The 19956-nt window shown below is 46.3% G+C and overlaps 1 protein-coding gene across 2 annotated transcripts in view; it reads left to right on the top strand.

Annotated features, from left to right (window-relative positions):
- Nucleotides 1-19956, top strand: part of INO80 (INO80 complex ATPase subunit) — a 362932-nt gene that overhangs the window by 270429 nt on the left and 72547 nt on the right. For both annotated transcript variants that reach the window (XM_082275733.1, XM_082275734.1), the window contains one exon: nt 1505-1730. In XM_082275733.1, the coding sequence (XP_082131859.1) occupies nt 1505-1730 (226 nt within the window). The remainder of the gene's footprint in view (nt 1-1504; nt 1731-19956) is intronic.

Below are 19956 nucleotides of genomic sequence, written 5' to 3'. Positions count from 1 at the left end.
CGATGTAGTCATACACAGCCCAGACTGGCAGTCTCATTTGTCAAGGGTGCAAGAAGTAGTAAACTCTCTTAGGAAGGCGGGGACTCACAGCCAACCCAAAGAAATGTGCCATGGGGTTGGAGGAAGCAAAATATTTAGGTTATATTATTGGTCGGGATTTAGTTAAGCCTCAGACCAAAAAGATTGAGGCGATTCAAAAATGGCCCCTACCCCTTAAATAAAAAAAAGTGAGAGCATTTCTTGGGATCATAGGCTACTATCGGCACTTCATCCCCAATTTTGCCACCATTGCAGCTCCACTGACCGATTTGACAAAGGGTAGAGGGTCAGTCATCTGAGGCTGATGAAGCATTTAAGCGGTTGAAATAAGCTTTGTGTGCTCAACTGGTGCTTGTGACCCCAGATTTCACGAAAGAGTTTGTGGTACAGACAGGTGCCTCTGATGTGGGTCTGGGCGCTGTACTGTCCCAAATCAGAGAGGGGGAGGAGCACCCAGTGGTCTCTCTCAGCAGAAAGCTTAACAAGCATGACAAAAATTATGCCATTGTTGAGAAAGAATGTTTGGCTATGAAGTGGGCCCTGGACGCCCTCAGGTATTACCTGTTGCGTAGACCATTCAAACTGGTCACTGACTATAGCCCCCTCAAGTGGATGTGTGAAAAAAAAGGAAACAAAAAACAACTGAGTTACAAGGTGGTTTCTGGCTTTACAAGCGTTCACATATACAGTGGAACACAGAGCGGGGAAGCTTCAGACTAATGTAGATGCCCTCTCGTGTGTCCATTGCCTCTCCATGACAGATGGTCAGCCACGGTGGCTTGAGCAGGGGGGGGGGGGGGATGTGACATAAGGAAAGGAGAAGTCATTGAGGGGCATAATATTTCCCCTTTTTTCTGTCCTATGTACAGGACAAGTGGAACCCAGACCATGTTTTCGAGGGGACTTTGGGTCTGAGCAGTCCTGCTCGGGTTTTGTGTCTCACCTGGATTGTTAATTAATTAATTGGCTATGAGAGTATAAAAAGGGAAATGCTGGAGCATAATGTTGCTCTGCCCTGGGACTCAGACCACACTGCTGCTACGAACTGGATTTGGTGAAAAAGGTTTGCATTAATTTGTTTTGTGAGGTGGCTGGGAGAAGCCCACCACCTGTTAGATAGGAAAATCTGTGTGTGTAGTTAGAGCCAGACGGCAAGGATTTATTTTCTATTTTGTTTTGTATTTTTTATTGCAATCTTTTGAAAATAAAGAGCTGTCTGCAAAACAGCTTAAAATAACTTTTTGCTGCCAGACTTACCTTTTTCCCAGGAACGGTGACCCCCATTTGGGCTGTTCCCCCACAGTTGCTAAAATCTTATTGCATGCTTCTGGGTCTTGTCCTACTCCAACGTTTTTTGGTGTTGCTACAAGTTAACATCATTGGTAGATGTCACAATGCTGCTACTGTCAGTGACACATATGCCTGACTTTGATTGTCTTACACTTTCCTGCATTTCTTGTTTTAGGTTACAGCTTTCCCCATAGAATCTTATTGCAATGACCGAAGTGCAGAATATGAAAAACAGATACTCAAGAAAGGAGGAAGCCCTGAAGCCAGGCAATGTTTTCTATTTGGAGCTCCAGAACTACATGTGAATTTGCCATTGAGGGATTTACAGTTTTTCCCAGAAAGCCTAGGTGGTCTGCTGGCCTTTAAACCCTGGCATGGTTGGTCATTTATCCGAATACCAGGTAAGCAAGCAGGTGGGAGTATGAATTGGGAAATTGCTGCCTTCTTTAGTATTTGGAGCTTTTTTTTAGGATTTAAAGCATATCAATGAGATGGGATTATAATATGTGCACTAAAAAGTAGATTTTATTTAGTTTTGTATACATTTACAATAGCTATAAGGTTCAGTTTTACATATGCAAATTATAATGTCATTCTCAGTTTTACTTCCTTGCTTATTTATTTTACCGTGTTTGTTTTATATACTTGACATTCTTTTGCAGCACTTGATGAAAACATTAAACCATTCATATGGTCAGTGCCCATGAAGAAACTTAGTCAGTTAGTCAGTTTGAAAAAAGTCCATCTAAGAGAAAAATGAATAAATCATACAATTGCATATACACAATCCTATACCCACAGTTGATTCGGAGTAAGGGGAAAAAAAACAAGCAAAGCATGATCTAATTTGCTACAGCAGGTGAAAAAAAGTCCTTCCTGATCCCCCGAGAGGCAATCGGATATTGCCTGGATCAACTTTAGCTATAAATGTTAGTACCCAGTTTTATTATGTACATATAGGAAAGAATCCAGGCCTTTTTTAAAGCAATCTACTGAGCTGGCCAGAACCAGCTCAGTAGATTGCTTTAAAAAAGGCCTGGATTCTTGAGGAAATTAAGAAGTCTATTCCACATTTTCACAGCTCTTACTGTGAAATTTTTTCTTTCTACAGCTTACCTGTAAAATCAATTTCTTGGAGTACATCACGGGGCACAGAGCTATATTCATGACATATGGGTTATAGGCCACCTTCAGGTGAATGGACACTGGCAACCAATCTGACAGAAAGTCCCCCAATATAACCCGTCCCATACAGGAAGTACTTGTAGTTTTGTAGCAAGCAATAAATACCCCATATGAGAGGGGAGAGACCTCTGTGCCCCGTGATGTACTCCAAGAAATGGATTTTACAGGTAAGCTGTAGAAAAAAATCCATATTTCTTTATTGCACATTTATTGTACATATGGGATGTCCTATAGAAATGCACCTGAGGGGAGGGGGATACCATCAAGACCGCCATCAGACCACAAAAGGTCTACATAGCTGCCTGTACCCTGTACCTCACAGTCAGCAGACACATTCCAGCCAATCAGCATACCCTCCCTCCCACACCCTCCCAACTCCTATAAAAAAGCAAGGGCAGCATCCATCTTAGATCATTCTGAAGCAGTGTTAGTGAGAGCAGGGAGAGTGCTGCTGCTGTTAATAGGGACAGTTTTTAGATAGTGTTTTCGGTCCACTCCTGCTGTAAGGACAGCATCCTGACAGCACCCCAAAAATCCCTTTTTAGGGCTGGTATTTCAGTCAATTTATATATATATATATATATATATATATGTATATATATTGTGCAGTTGCCTGCCCGCCGTGTGTGAGAGACCACAGACTGTACTGTGTGCACACCACACTCATATCGGGTGGCACAGTACCCTGCAGTTTAAAAAATAATTTTTTTTCCTCTGTCATAATTGCAGTTGCCTGCCGGCTGCCAGTGAGTGTCAGGTCCACAGAGTGTACTGTGCCCACTGCAGTGCCCACCACTGATTTATACGGTGGCACAGCACCTTGCAAATTAAAAAAAAATATATTTTTTATAATTGCAGTTGCCTGACCTGCCAGTGAGTGTAAGGTCCACAGAGTGTACTGTGCCCACTGCAGTGCCCACCACTCATATATACGGTGGCACAGCACCTTACAAATTAAAAAAAATATATTTTTTATAATTACAGTTGCCTGGCCTGCCAGTGGGTGTCAGGTCCACAGAGTGTTCTGTGCCCACTGCAGTGCCCACCACTCATATATATACGGTGGCACAGCACCTTGCAAATTAAAAAAATATATATTTCTCTAGCGCTCATTGACAGACGTAGTCCTCGGTGATACACCACCTTCGGGTTATGTTGCCTCCACAGGAGCAGGACTAGACAGGAAATTAAAAAGCTCTGGCCACACCCCAGGGGCAGTCCCAGAGGGTATATCCTCTCTCTCTCTGCCTCAGCAAATCAGTTATTTTCTGTCTAGTTAGGAGTAAGGACCTAGACACCTTGCTGGGATCTTAGGTCCTGGCAAGAATTTTTTCTTAAAGGATTTTTTTAGACAGCTTTTTTCTCCAGTGTTCCTGTGAGATCTTCAAGCAAGAAAGCTGAACTGGGCGACGGGCTGGATGTTGAGATCCGGTGGTCACCCCAGTTCAGCCTACGAGCGCGTGCAGGCCATAGCTCCGCGCTGGGTCGGCCGCGACAAAGTCCCATTAAAGGACTGTCCACGCGAGTTAAACGTCTCGCTGAAACGCCAAAGACCATGAGTCACGGCGTCCGTATCGGTCGACAGCCCTCCCGCCCCGGTGGAGAGGGGTACTGTCAGGAGTTGGTGCCCGCCTGGTTCCGGTATGGTGAGTAGTATGTTCCCCCTTTTCCCCCTGACGGGTTTTGTGGTGAACGCGGGCCCCTCTCTGTATGGTAAGATAGAGTCCCTTTCTATCCTACAACATGACACAGATCCTCCTACTTTGAGTGTGATTTTATGTGTGCAAAAAGCCAGGAGGCTTGGTTTGGGAGCTAACAATCTAATTGTATACATGTTTTAAAGATGTAATCTGTGGCATTCTGGGAATCTTATGGGTTAAGAATAAGCTACCTACCAGTCAGAAGCCACGGACATGTAGACTGCCTTCCTAATCAGATCTCCAGCTATTAGCAGGCCTCCTGAACGGCCATGCGGTCCGCCAGGGCCGGTACCGCCAACCACGCCATATCCCCATGCAGTGAGAGTGTTGTGTGCCCTGCAGCACACCGCTATTCAGTACGGGCCGCCGCCATTTTTTTTTTTTTGCTGGATCGCACGAGCCGCCATTTTGGCGTAGCCTCGTGTCTCCAGCATGGGGGCGGCCATGTTTGAGGTGATCCAAACACCTCGTGGAGCTTGGGGGAGGCGCCGGAAGGCGTACAGAGGGGCCGAGCCGCCTCCTTTCTTCCTGGGCAGCCAGCCAAAAGACTTCCTGTTTGTTAAGACAGCGCTGTAACCTGTTGCAGTTAAACTCTGAGCATCAAGTGGTGAGCCTGGGGGTCTATCTCTCTCTCTCTCGATCGATAGGGATCCCTAGCAGGTAACACTAAGGGGCTTTTGTGGCGCTGGGAGTCGAAAAAAAAAAAAAAAAAAAAAGAAAAGTTTTATTTTTGAATTATATTATCCAGGAAGTAACTGGAGTTATCATGGACCCTGCCACACATATTCCCCCACCTGTTTCCCTCGAGGGGGCCACGGGACCCGCCGGTGCACAGAGTATAGAGTCATTTACAGCAATTTTGGAGTCTATGGTGGCTCGGGTAGAGGCGGCCTGTCAGGGACGGGGATCAAGGAAGCGACCCCCGCCTACCCCTATACCATCTGACACCTCTGACTCAGATTCAGAGGTGGTCACGGCAGTTGCAGGTTCCTCTGCAAGGGCTGTTATCCCAGGTAAAGCCCCCTCAGACAGTGAGGAGGACGCTTCTTCTCCTGCTATTATTCAGGAAGAAGCATTGGTGGACGCACTAGTTGTGGCAGTGCAGGAAACCTTAAAACTTGAGGCTTTACCGGCAGAGGCAACTGAAACAGAGATTCCTTTTGGTACTAATAAGCCCATCAAGACGATGAAGGCTTTTCCTGTACCTAAATGTTTCGGTAATCAGATTAAAGGAGAATGGGAGCATTCTAAACGTACCTTTACTATTTCCAAGCGTATTGCTAGACGCTATCCGTTTGAGGAATCCATCATTAAGAAATGGACGGTACCACCAGTCGTGGATCCGCCTATTTCCAGGCTGAATAAAGCCACGGTTATTCCAGTGGAGGACACTTCGTCCTTTAAGGATCCGGTGGATCGAAAGATGGAAGCAGAGTCCCGCACCATCTTCTCTCTGATAGGGTCAGCTTTTAGACCAGTAATTGTTATTGGTCTAGTTTCCCAGACACTTACGGAATGGGCGAAAATGGTACGCCAAGATCTTAGGGGAAAAGATATTCCCCAGGAGACATCTGATTTGATGGAACAGATTATACAAGGGCTACAGTTTATCTGTGACGCAGCCTTGGACACTACTCCCTTATTAGGGCATGCATCTAAGACAGCGGTGATCCTCAGACGTGTGCTGTGGTTAAAATGCTGGTCAGCTGACCTAGGTTCCAAGAAGACCTTGACAAATCTCCCCTTTCAGGGGAATCGTCTATTTGGGGCCAACCTAGATGAAATCATTAAGGATGCCACTGGGGGCAAGAGCACTTTTTTGCCACAGGCTGCTAAAGCTAAGGGACCTCGCAACAAGCGAGGACCTTTCTTTACCGCCCATAAAGGGCGCTCGGCTGGTACTAGCGGGAAAGGCAAGACTCCTCCAGGAGGGTTCAAGAAGGGCTGGTCGGACAAGCAAAGGACCAACCCAGCCAAACCCGAAGCAAAGGAGTACACAGCCTGAAGGTGCGCCCCCACCCGGTTTCAGGGTGGGGGGACGTTTTCACCGGTATTCAGGACATTAGATCGAGCATCAACCACTACTACCGGTGCGATTCTTCCCTTCCAACATTTAAGTACTACAGGAAGCGGTAATTACCGTTCCCTGAATAGATCTTTTCCTTTACCTTTTCCTAAGATTAGTCCCGATACCTCACAGGAATCGGATCTGGTTGACCAGATAGGCCAAGTAGCCTCTAGTCGGGTGACTTCGGTCCCTGAGGTTCAACCAGAAAAGATCACCTTTCCTGATAACTATCAGGTATCTGATAAATGTGTGGGAACAGAAAACGACCAGACTTTCTCGGATGGTCGGGGCCAGATACCTCTAGGGACGCCTGGTTCAGATCCAATCAGCGCCAGTGGTCCTAGAAATTCTAGGCTGGCCTCCTCAAGCCGGCCTGGCCGACTTGGACATGTTAGTCGTAGACGTTCCGTGGGAACTTCGTCTCAGGGAGTGTCTGTGGTCTCAAGGACCAATTTACCATCATGCTTTACAGTCGCTGGGTTTAATGGCCTGGCCATTGAGACCCAAGTACTGAAGGACAGAGGTTTGTCAGCTTCAGTCATTCCTACCCTTATTAAAGCAAGGAAAGCGACTTCCAGCAAAGTCTATTATCACACATGGAAAACTTATATTGCGTGGTGCGAATCTTTAGGATTTCCTCCACGTACCTATTCGGTGTCTCGAATATTGGCCTTTTTGCAACAGGGGGTTGAGCAGAAGCTAGCCTTGAGCACCATCAAGGGTCAAGTTTCAGCATTAGCAATCTTCTTTCAGAAGCCTTTAGCTACCAAATCCTTGGTGCGGAATTTCATCCAGGGGGTGCGGCACCTGGCTCCTCCAGTCCGCGCGCCCTTACCGCCTTGGGATCTTAATTTGGTTTTGTCGGTTCTACAGAAACCTCCCTTTGAAAACATCAGGGAGATTCCCTTGCTTACTTTATCCCAGAAGGTGGCCTTCTTGGTGGCTATTACTTCTGCTCGCAGGGTGTCAGAACTGGCTGCATTATCATGCCAGTCCCCATACCTAGTGATTCATAGGGATAAGGTAGTACTTCATCCTAAGCCATCTTTTCTTCCCAAGGTGGTTTCAGATTTTCATCTGAATGAAGATATTGTACTACCTTCCTTGTGTCCTCAGCCCAAGCATCATCGGGAACATGCGTTGCATTCCTTAGATGTGGTTCGGGCAATCAGGGTATACCTGAAAGCTACGGAATCATTCCGTAAGACGGATTCACTTTTTGTGATCACGGATGGCCCCAGAAAGGGTTTGCCTGCATCTGCCGCGACCATTGCCAAATGGATTAGACAAACGGTGGTACAGGCTTATTCTATTAAGGGTCAGAGTCCTCCGTTCCCTGTTAGGGCGCACTCCACTCGAGCGCTCAGTACTTCCTGGGCCTTTCGCCATCAGGCGTCAGTGGTCCAGGTATGTAAGGCGGCCACCTGGTCGTCAGTACATACCTTTACAAAATTCTATAAAATTGATGTGACGGCATCGGCGGATGCCTCATTTGGCCGCAAGGTTTTGCAGGCCGCAATTTGAGGAGACCGGTGGTCTACCTCGAGGGTTTTTTTCTGTTTGAAAAAAAAAAAAAAAAAAATTGTTTTCTCTTTTTTTGTTGAGTCTCATCATTAAGGATGAGCATTGTAAACTTCTAGTTGGCACCGGTTGGGCCTTCTAGATTGGGATTTGATTTCCATTTTCCCACCCCTCAGTTGTGATACTGCTCTGGGACGTCCCGAAGGTGGTGTATCACCGAGGACTACGTCTGTCAATGAGCGCTAGAGAAAAATGGATTTTTGTAAAATATTACCGTAAAATCCTTTTCTCTTAGCTCATTGACAGACGTAGTCCCCGCCCCTCTGTTTTTTTGAGTTGGGTTAAAATCTCTAAAGACTGCTTTTTCACATAACTGATTTGCTGAGGCAGAGAGAGAGAGGATATACCCTCTGGGACTGCCCCTGGGGTGTGGCCAGAGCTTTTTAATTTCCTGTCTAGTCCTGCTCCTGTGGAGGCAACATAACCCGAAGGTGGTGTATCACCGAGGACTACGTCTGTCAATGAGCTAAGAGAAAAGGATTTTACGGTAAGATTTTACAAAAATCCATTTTTTTTATAGTTGCCTGCCAGTGAGTGTCAGGTCCACTGACTGTACTGTACCCACTGCAAATGGACTGTTTGCGGTGCGTTAAACGGGGAGTTTGGTCTCTCAGAGTTTGGTCTGTCACTGTGAAGCGGGCATAACCCTTATACTACCTGATTGATACAACATCATACCTGATCGTATACACACACTGGACGTTTTAAAGCATGTTATTCCAAACAATTTAGGAATGTTAGGTGATTTATGCCCTTTATGGATTAAAACCCGACTCTGCGTCAACTACGTAATTTTCCATGGGAGTTTTGCCATGGATCCCCCTCCGGCATGCCACAGTCCAGGTGTTAGTCCCCTTGAAACAACTTTTCCATCACTATTGTGGCCAGAAAGAGTCCCTGTGGGTTTTAAAATTCGCCTGCCTATTGAAGTCTATGGCGGTTCGCCCGTTCGCGAACATTTGCAAAGGTTTGCGAACGGCAAATTTTAGGTTCGCGAAATCTCTATATATTTATCCAGATCATCACCAAATAGGCATTCTCCATGAAAGGGAAAGCCAGCCAGCCAGCAACTTTTTACACAGTAATTCCGCAGACCAGCTTTTTAGCCATAGGATTCTGCGCATATGCTCTGTCAAAAGAGCAAACCGTAAATTTGCTATATGGAGTCTTTAAGAGCATCCACTGCAAAACATAAAGTGTGAGGTAGATCTGCCAAATCTTCCACAGACTCTCCTTGAGTAGGAACTGTCCTGGACACTCGCTTAATACGGTCTTTTAAAGACTGACAAACTCCTATAGCTGCTACTGCTGGTTGTTTTGCAGACCCTGCAACAGCAAAGGAGGCTTTTAGTAAAGATTCCAACACTAGGTATACTCCATTTTCTTGTGAATTTTTTTCCTCCATAGGATACAATAGTAAAAACCTTTCAGGAGGAATAAAAATCCTATCAGGATGATCCCAATCCGCATACATTACCTGCTCCAAGAGCAGTTGTAAGAAAAACGCCTGAGGACTATGAGGAGGGCGCCAGGAGCCTAGAGAGGAAAAAGAGACTTCAGACATCTTTAAGGGAGGTAATCTGTATCCAAACCGGGCCATTTCATAGAGACTGAATTAATAATTTTTGGGATTGAAAGGCAGAGTATGATTCCTCAGATTTTGACTCCCCAGAAGTGGAAACCTCAGCTTGACCTTCTTTAGGGTCATTTACAGCTACTTCTACCACATCCTCTGCCCAATCCTACACTGACTCAGGGGGGGGCTAAGGTGAGGGGATCTATCCTCCCTCCTTGCGATGCTACAATCATGCCAGCAATTTTACCCTCAAGGACGGCTAACGCCGATGCCAAATCGTTCTTAGTGACGTAGGTTGCGACAGAATTACTAGGAGTAGCTACTATGCCTGACACCCGTAATGACTCAGATTGGCTAGTTGGCTCTGGCCCTTTAGGGGGAGTAGACACCGAGGAAGCATGGCTAAGACCTTCAAGGTCTGATGGCGGCACCATAGTGCCTCTTCCAGCTGTGCCCCCTCCCTCACTCCTCTTTCGGGAGGACATTGTTCTTAGGCAAGATAAACATGAGGTACTAACTTTAGTGTACTCAAGGCTTGTGCCAAGCTATACAACTTATTACACAAAGCACTGATTATCCAAAAGATACAGAACCTGTGACTCACGCAACCCAGCTGCTGCTGCTCTGTGTCCCCTCCAGCCTTCTGACAGAGGCTTGTGCGTTGGAAGTATCTCCTTTTAAAATCACGCCGTTTGCAGATATACAGCGCATGTGCGGTGTGCTACGTGGCATCCATGTGCATGCCAATTGCTTCATGATATGCTCCTGCTCCAAGCGTACGCTTGTTTTTAAATGGCGAATATTCGCCTGTGTGCAGACAATCCTTTGCCACAAAAAATGCCACTGAAGGCGCTGCTTGATCCAGGGCTTCCGAGGAGACGGATGCGCAGGCACTTTCGCGCCAAGGCAAAAAACTACACACCAAACAACATGGGGTGAGAGCAGCAACCAAACGTGCTTTGTCACAGCTGAGACATTACACGGTGAAAACATTATGTTTAAACAAACAAGGTGTGCTTTAACATCGCTGATACACCTACTGTTTTGCACAGGGAGCAAAGAAAATGTTTAAACAAACAAGGTGTGCTTTGACATAGCTAATACACCTATTGTCTGTTGTAGAGACTAACATGACACTCAATATCTGCTATCTTAAAGGGAACAGTGCATAAAAATATATTTAGGCTCCATTCACACCTGGGTATTTTTGAGCGTTTTTCAGCTCCAAAAACGCTCAAAAAAAGTTCCAAAACGCCCAACAAGTAAAACCCCATTCATTTAAACGGCCCCTGTTCACATCTGAGCGTTTTGCAAAACGCCTGTAGCTGAAAAAAGTACATGAGCTTCTTTTTGGGCTGATTATCAGCGTTTTTGATAGACGTCAATGCCTGCCTCCAAAAACGCCTGAAAAAATCGCGGTAAAAAAAACGCGCGAAAACGCTACGCTCAAGTGTGAATGCAGCCTTAAAGTGGACTTACCAGTCCCGCCGCAGGATTCTGTTTTGTAGCAGGAATTCAATCTTCATCCGTCATGGTGAGTTACTGTCACATGCCAACCTTCAAGGACTAGTTCCCCTTGTTTTATAGGGGCCATTCTCTTGGACCCGTAGAGGACCCTGCCAGAGTGCCTTTGGGATTGGTTTTACCAAGGGTCCGGATCCCAGGGTCTAGTGCCTAAAAAGGACAATGTTACAGGCAAAACCTTGTATCTGCTTTCCCGAGGCTCAGGTGCCATCTTTTTAGTCATTTACTTTTTTGGATGGATCCAATTGCTAACCCCTTAGATTCAGCGATCTTTGATTGGGGTATGTAGCATAATCTTCTTTTTTCTTCTTTAGAAAAAACATAAAATGTGGAGAGCTTCTCCACCGTGACCATCACCCTTAAGACATTGGAGAAAAAACGGAGGTACTTCCTGTTTAGGAGGCGTTATATAGGGGGATTTCCGTCTGATTGGTTGCCAGTGTCCATTCACCTGAAAGTGGCCTATAACCCATATGTAATGAATATGGCTCTGTGTCCCGGGATGTACGATAAAGAAAAACCTTTTTGTATATGGAGTTGAAATCTCTTTTTCCTCTATATGTAAAGAGTGCCCACTTGTACTCTGTGATAACCTTAAAGGAGATGTACAGCCAAAGCTCGTTTGGCTGTACATCTCCTAAATAGTTACATGGTTAGTCAGGTTGAAAAAAGAAACAAGTCCATCCGGCTAAACCAATAAAAAACAAAAAAACAGTAAAGAAAACCCAACCATACAATCCCATATACACAATCCTATACCCGCAGTTGATAGAGAGGAGACGAAAAAAACCCCAGCAAAGCATGATCCAATTTGCTACAACAGGGGAAAAAATTCCTTCCTGATTCCCCTGAGAGGTTTTCGGATATTCCCTGGATTTACCTATAAATATTACTACCCATTTCTATTATGTACACCCAGGAAAGAATCCAGGCCTTTTTTAAAGCAATTTAGTGATCTAGCCAGAACCCGCAGTTGATCCAGAGGAAGGCAATAAAACCCCCCCCAGCAAAGCATGATCCAATTTGCTACAGCAGGGGGGAAAAAATTCCCCCCTGATCCCCCGAGAGGCAATCAGATATTCCCTGGATCAACTTTACCAAAAAAAAAAATGTTAAGTACCCATTTATATTATGTACACCTAGGAAAGAATCCATGCCTTTTTTAAAGCAATCTAGTGAGCTAGCCAGAACCACCTCTGGAGGGAGTCTATTCCACTTTTTCACAGCTCTTACAGTGAAGAAACCTTTCCGTATTTGGAGACAAAATCTGTTTTCCGCTAGACGTAAAGAGTGCCCACTTGTCCTCTGTGTTGACCTTAAAGTGAATAACTCAACACCAAGTTCACTATATGGACTCCTTATGTATTTATACATGTTGATCATATCCTTCCTTAATCTCCTCTTCTTTTTAAGAGAGAATAAATTCTTATCAGTTTGGTCTTCTTTTAAGAACTGGTGCCCAAAACTGAACTGCATATTCCAGATGAGGTCTTACTAATGATTTGTACAGGGGCAAAATAATATCTCTCTCTCTGGAGTCCATACCTCTGTTAATACAAGAAAGGACTTTGTTTGCTTTGGAAACAGCAGCTTGGGATTGCATGCTATTACGGTATTAAGCTTAGGATCCACCAGAAAACCCAGATCCTTCTCTGCTATGGATTCCCCTAGTTCTACTTCACCTAGTATGTATGATGCATTCATATTCTTAGCCCCAAATGCATAACTTTACATTTATCAACATTTAACCCTCATTTGCCACATAGTTGCCCAATGAAATAGTGCATTGAGGTCAGCTTGTAAGTTGGAGACATCCTGTAAGGAAGTTATTCCACTGCAAAGCTTGGTGTCATCTGCAAAGACCAGTAGACTTTACCTTACACATTAGCCGTGTGTGGGGAACTGTGTCAAACGCTTTTGCAAAATCCAAGTATACTACATATACAGCCATTCCTCTGTCCAAGGCTTTACTTAGCTCCTCATAAAAAGAAATCCGGTTTGTTTGACAACTTCGGCCTTTCATGAATACATGCTTTCTGTTGCTTAAAATATTTTTCTCTTGCGTCCTCTGACAGTCGTCGCCCATTCATACAGTCTTCACGATTGGGTAGTGGCCTTCTCCGCAGGAGCAAGCTAGGCAGTAATTTTGTTAATACAACAAACATTAACATATAGACCCACCCACAGGGAGCCGTCCCTCTGGTCTATATCCCCAGCCAGTACCACTCTTATCCAGTTCTTTGCTGCCTAGCATCAGGAGTAGGCTAGGTTTTCCCTGCTGGGACCTAGTGTCTCAGTTTTTTTTCTTGTTTTATTTCTGAAAAGTGTTGTTTTTTCTTTTAAGAATAGCTTTTTCTCACCTACTCTATTCAGTCAGAATTTGGAGGACTACAAGCGTCAGCAGAACTGGGCCTCGTACTGGTTAATATAAAACCTTATGGAGTCCCAGTCTGCCATCGAGCGTCGCAGGCTTTTGGTATGCCCAGGCCTCACAGTGCCCCTAGAAGCAGGGACGAGCCTGCAAAGTTTTTCTATCTTTGCTGGGATGTCTCAATGTCTGAACGCCCGGGGTTGCTAGCATCCTTCCTGGCTAACGGCACCCCCACCCAGGTGGGAGGTCTCCCGTGTCTGAGCGATGCCCACTTTCGCGGTATGGTGAGTACTACTACCCCTCTGTCCCTGGGAACAGGTTTTTGAGGGGGTATTGAGTGGGCCCACTCTGGGGATGGCAAAGTTTGCTGTAATATCCCCCTGATTATCGTGGGATGGCCCCCTGTGTATTACCTTCCCTGTCCCTGCTGGGGCGCTCCTGCTCCCCGGGGTGCTCTGTGCAGATCCCGGTGGGGGCCAGTGCAGGCTTTTTCTGCGGCGTTTGGCGCTTTTTCTCATGGCCACCATGTTTGGTTAAGGTCTGGCTGTTTGGCCTCAGAGTGAGGGCAGCGTCCATTTTCCATCATCATTGCTGGCGCCATCTTTAGTGTGGGCGGATGTTCTGTCTGAGCAGTGGCCATTTTCTAAGTGCTTTTTCTCCATTTGACTCTATCAGGCACCATTTTTTGTGGCTCAGGGCTGGCTTTTGCCTCTAGAGGCGTGAGGTCACTTCCTCTTTATAGTCAGCCTTCTCAAAAGCAGTGTGGCAAGTATAGGGACACTGTGGGGGGATTTTACTGGTTTTCTCTGGCTATATTTCTGCTAGCACTCTTTTGTCAGTTTAGCTTTAGTTAAGGGAAGGGTCTCCACCTGTAGTGCAGTTTGCGATAGGGGTCCGCGGGAACCGCCGTTTTAAAGGGCCAGTGTCATTTTTTTGCACTTTGCTAATATAGAGTCCCAGGATAGCAAATTCCCCACAGACCTAGTTGGTGGTTCAGATACTCCTGATCCCACTTCCTTAGCCTCTTTATCTGCTGCACTTGCGACTTTAGCATCAAAAGTCGATCTGCTGATGTCTGACCGAGTTACAAAGAAACGGCCTTTGCCCTCTCAGTCTTCTGACACAGAGTCTGAATTGGTTGCCACAGGCGACGTCCCCCTTGAGGGGTCCCCGTCTTCTCAGTCGGATATGAAGGAGGAGGATTCTTCCTCTGGGATAGCACCTGACCGCGCTGCGGTAGACGCACTTATTAGCTCCGTTAAGGAGACTTTAAATTTTGATGATGATCCCTCCATGGCAGGTAAGGAGGTTTCCTTCGGGACCCGCAAGGCCCTGAAGTCGTGTCAGGTTTTTCTTTGTCCCGAGGAGTTTCAGGAAACGGTAAATGACCAATGGCGTCGCATTAAGCAGACGCTGGTAGTACCTAAGAGATTTAAGTACTGTTATCCCTTTGCGGATTCGGTTGATACTCGCTGGACTGTGGTTCCTAAAGTGGACCACACTGTTTCCAGACTGAATAAATCCACCTTGATGCCCGTGGAAGACTCCCCGGTGTTTAAGGACCCTGGGGATAGATGGGTGGAAACGCTTTCCCGCCACATGTATATGGTGGCGGGTTCCCTGCTGAAACTGGTGTTCGCCTCAGTGATGGTCTCTCAGACAATCGCAGAATGGGCCAAGGGGCTTAGGCGCACTCTGGTAGCAGAGTCGGTTTCTGCTGCTGGGCTGGACATGTTGGATCAAATGGCACAGGCCTTGATGTACCTGTGTGACGCGGCTTTAGACGAGGCTGCTTTCGTCGCACATCTATCTGTGGTCGGTATTGCAATCCGCCGCATTATTTGGCTGAAAAGCTGGTCGACCACGATTCTAAGAATACAGTGTCTGAGATCCCTTATGCGGGGGGATTGTCTTTTTGGTGACTCTCTGGATGAGCTGATCAAGGGGCTTACTGGGGTTAAGAGTACTCTCTTGCCTCAAGTCTTGAAAGGTAAATCTCCCTACACTAAGCGGGGTCCCTCCTTTAAGACTAACCGGGGGTCCTTTTGTGCCTTCGGGGCACAGGAAAAGGGTAAGTCCTTCAAGGCCTCCGGTGGTCACAAGAAATTTTGGGCGGGGAAGCCCAAAACGGGTCAAGCTGGGCAGGCAACCCAGTCCACCCCTTCCTCAAGGGACGCCCTCACCCGTATCAGGGGTGGGGGGGGGCGTCTGCGTTGTTTTCCCGAGCCCTGGCTGTCCGACATTCAGGACAGGTGGGTTCGCGAGCTCATTCGTTCAGGGTACAAGATCGAGTTCCGATCTCGCCCCGCAGACAGATTCTTTTCAACAAATCTCCATCTGACTCCTGATTGTTTCCGGGATCTACAACGGGCGGTTCAAGATCTTCTCGCCCAAAGGGTCATCGTGCCGGTCCCTCCACGGGACAGGTTTTGGGGGTTTTACTCCAATCTGATCAGTGCCCAGAAAAGAGGGCAAGGTGCATCCGATTTTGGACCTAAAGTTACTGAACCGCTTCATGTGGGTACAGAAGTTCCGGATGGAATCCATCCGGTCGGTGGTGGCATCTCTGAGTCCAGGGGAATTCATGGCCTCCATCGACCTAAAAGATGCATATCTGCACATCCCTTTTTACGCGGGTCATCAGCGGTATCTCCGCTTCGCAATCGCAGAGGAGCATTAGCAGTTCGTGGCGTTGCCCTTCGGTCTCGCTTCGGCTCCAAGGGTGTTCACCAAGGTTTTGGCTCCTGTGTTGGCTCTGCTAAGGGGCAGAGAATCGCCGGAACATGCGATTCGGCCCAAGACAGAATCTCTCCTGGTGCCCCCATGATGATTGATGTAAGCCACCGCTGTGGCGTTGTCCGTCTGCATTCGTACAGGGCAGCCCTGAATCCGAGCTGGCCGGTAAGCAATTGCCTTGTGTCAGAACCGGTGACTGGAGCCACCAAAAAAGATCCGATCTCACCGATTCTGACAAAAGTCAAGTGCTTACTGGCCGGCTCGGATTCAGGGCTGCCCTTTACAAATGCAGACGGACAACGCCACATCGGTGGCTTACATCAATCATCATGGGGGCACCAGGAGAGATTCTGTCTTGGGCCGAATCGCATGTTCCGGCGATTTCAGCCGTCCACATTCCAGGTGTGGAAAACTGGCAGGCGGACTATCTGAGTCGCCAGACCCTGGACCAGGGGGAATGGTCCTTACACCCGGAGGTGTTTCACCTTCTGTGTATCCGGTGGGGGTCTCCGGACGTGGATCTGTTCGCATCCCGTCTCAACAAAAAAGTGGAAAGGTTCGTGGCTCGATCTCGGGATCCTCTGGCAGACGCCTCGTACGCATTAGTGGTGCCGTGGCATCGGTATCGGCTGCTATATGCCTTTCCTCCGATTCAAATGTTGTCTAGGTTCCTCCGCAGGTTAGCCTCAGAACGGATGCTGGTGATTCAGGTAGCTCCATACTGGCCACGTCGGTCTTGGTACGCGGACATTATGCAGATGGTTGTCGAGCCTCCCTGGTGGCTTCCACTAAGAAATGATCGTCTGTCTCAGGGACCGATCTTCCATCCTGCTTTACAGTCGCTGGCTTTGACGGCTTGTCTGTTGAAAGCCAAGTCTTGAGAGACAGGGGTACCCTGTCGGCTGCCATTCCTACCTTGCTAAAAGCTAAAAAAGCATCCTCTGGGAAGATTTATCATCGCACCTGGAGGGCATATTTTGCCTGGTGTGAGTGACAAGGTCTTCACCCCCGCTCCTTTTCAGTGGCGAGGGCTTTGGCCTTCCTACAGACTAAGGTGGATCAGCGCCTGGCGCTGAACACGATCAAAGGCAAATTGTCGGCCTTGGCCATTATTTTTCAGCACGCGTTGGCGTCCAATTCCTTGATTTGCACCTTTATTTCATGGGTGCGTCATCTGGCTCCCCCGAGGAAGGCTCCCTTACCTCCCTGGGACCTGAATCTGGTTCTGTCCGTTTTACAACGACCTCCCTTTGAGAACATCAGAGAGATCCCTCTGCCTGGGTTGTCACAGAAAGTTGTCTTTCTAGTGGCGATCACATCTGCTTGCAGAGTGTCTGAGTTGGCGGCTCTGTCTTGCCGCTCTCCCTATCTGGTTGTTCATAGGGATAAAGTGGTCCTGCGACCAAACCAGTCTTTTCTTCCTAAGATGATTTCAGCCATCCACCTCAATAAGGATATTGTGTTGCCTTCGCTTTGTGCAAAGCCTAAGCATCCGAAGGAATTTGCCTTGCATTCCTTGGACGTGGCGATCAAGGTTTACCTTTTTTGCCACGGACTCTTTCCGGAAGTCGGATTGTCTGTTTGTCCTTCCTGAAGGACCTCGGAAGGGTACAGCGGCGTCTGCGGCAACCATTTCCAAATGAATCAGACAGACGATTGTGCAGGCCCATTCGATTAAGGGTCGGTTTCCTCCCTTCCCTGTTAAGGCGCACTCTACTAGAGCGGTTAGTGCGTCTTGGGATTTTCGCCACCAGGCGTCGGTGGCTCAGGTGTGCAATGCGGCAACCTGGTCATCTGTACACACCTTTTCTAAGTTTTACAAACTTGATGTGTTGGCATCCTCGGATGCTTCTTTTGGCCGCAAGGTTTTGAGCGCTGCAGTGGTTTAAAGAGACATGCTTTTTTTTTAATGTCTCTTAGTCATGGGGTTTATTTCATTTTTTTCCTGGGTTAGCTCCTGTTGAGCTTTACTTATCCCACTGGTTCAGTTCAGTTTTTTCTCTGACCTGGGTGCTGCGTTGCCTATTTTAAGGTTGCGTCTTCCCACCCCTCACATCTATACTACTTTGGGACATCCCAATCGTGAAGACTGTATGAATGGGCGGCGACTGTCAGAAGACGTAAGAGAAAATAGAATTTTTGTAAAATCTTACCGTAAAATTATTTTCTTTGAGTCCTCTGACAGTCGCTGCCCCTCCCCTCTCTTTGGGGTTGACGGTTTTTCATGGACTCCTTGCTACATAACTGGATTAGAGTGGTACTGGCTGGAGGATGTAGGCCAGAGGGACGGCCCCCTGTGGGTGTGACTATATGTTAATGTTTGTTGTATTAACAAAATTACTGCCTAGCTTGCTCCTGCGGAGAAGGCCAATACCCAATCGTGAAGACTGTATGAATGGGCGGCGACTGTCAGAGGACTCAGAGAAAAGAATTTTACGGTAAGATTTTACAAAAATTCTATTTTTCCCAGCAAGAACTCATATATGTGGGCTTTTATTAGACTCTCCAGCATCTTCCCAACTATAGAAGTTAAATTAAAAGATCTATAGTTACTTGGTAAAGTCTTTGATCCCTTTTTAAATATAGGCACCACATTTGCCCTACGCCAATTCAGTGATACTATTCCATTCATTAAAGAGTCCTAATTAGATTTAGAAACAATGGCTTTGAAATGACTGAGCTTAATTTTTTTTAGGATCCGTGGTCGGATGCCATCTGGTCCAGGTGCTTAATCCACCTTTATTCTAAATATTTCTGGACCATATCACTTTTGAGCCATTGTGGATGATTTGGGGTTGTGTCAACACCATCCCCATTATGGACATGAGCTCATCCATGCTCCTTTTTTTGCATCCTTGATTTCCTTTTCACTTATTCTGGTATATTCTTTGTAATATTTAAACAATGATAGTGTTCCTTAGATTTTATATATTTTTTAAAAGCTCTTTTCTTATTATTTATGGCTTTTTTTAAATTTAGCCATGAGCCACATAGGTTTTATTTTTATCCCTTTTAAACATATTGCCCATGGGAATATGCTATGCAGTGAGTTTGCATACAGTCTTGTGGTGTTTACAATGGTTTTTACACAGTAGGGCCAATGTAGGCTGTACACCACAGTACCACAGGGAAAATTCACAGTCGGGTGGAATATTCAGGCTACATGCAGATAAGAGTCTTTGCATCCTCATGCAAGTACGATGGTACATACATAGAAAGACAAAAATTAAGTAAGCTGGCTAAATGTGACCCATTCTTGTTGTGAAACTCCTTATTGAGTGTTGAGCAAACTCATTATTAGTGCTTATTACAGTATTTCCCTGCATGTCATTTTATGTTCCCTTATTCAGGTTTTTAACTTATTTTAATGTACCATTCCTGACATGGACATTTATTCACAAATCATCACACCTTTTGTAGCACTTGTAAGAAAATCCTTTGTTTTCCCTAAAACAGCAAAATATAAAAGAAATTCCTCTAGCTTCCTTATTCTATGTGTAGAAGCCAACCAGATTCAGAATTGGGAGGAACTTCGTGTTATAGCCCTGTACAACATGCACATTCCAGGCATGGAAAAATCAGACTACCATAGGTTTGAGCGCAAGAGTATGGTCTCTTCTAGAAATGTTTTAGGACCTCTGTCGCAGGTGGGGTACACCAGATATGAACATCTTGGCTTCCACATTCAGCAGCAAACATAGCAAGTTTTTTTTTTTTAGGTCCATAGTTCCTCTAGCCATAGCTATGAATGCTCTAGTGACTCTTTGTAATCAAGTCAGCCTGATCTACACCTTTGTCTGCAGTTTCTGCTTCTGCAGGATCTAAGTGAAAGGCATAAGAGTAGTTATTGCATCGACTTGGCCCAGGCAGATGTGGTACTCAGACC

Source organism: Pelophylax lessonae, assembly GCF_965119305.1.
Source record: "Pelophylax lessonae genome assembly, chromosome: 13".
NCBI lineage: Eukaryota > Metazoa > Chordata > Amphibia > Anura > Ranidae > Pelophylax > Pelophylax lessonae.
The sequence above is the reverse complement of the archived record's forward strand: the minus strand, read 5'-3'. Positions and strand labels throughout refer to the sequence as shown.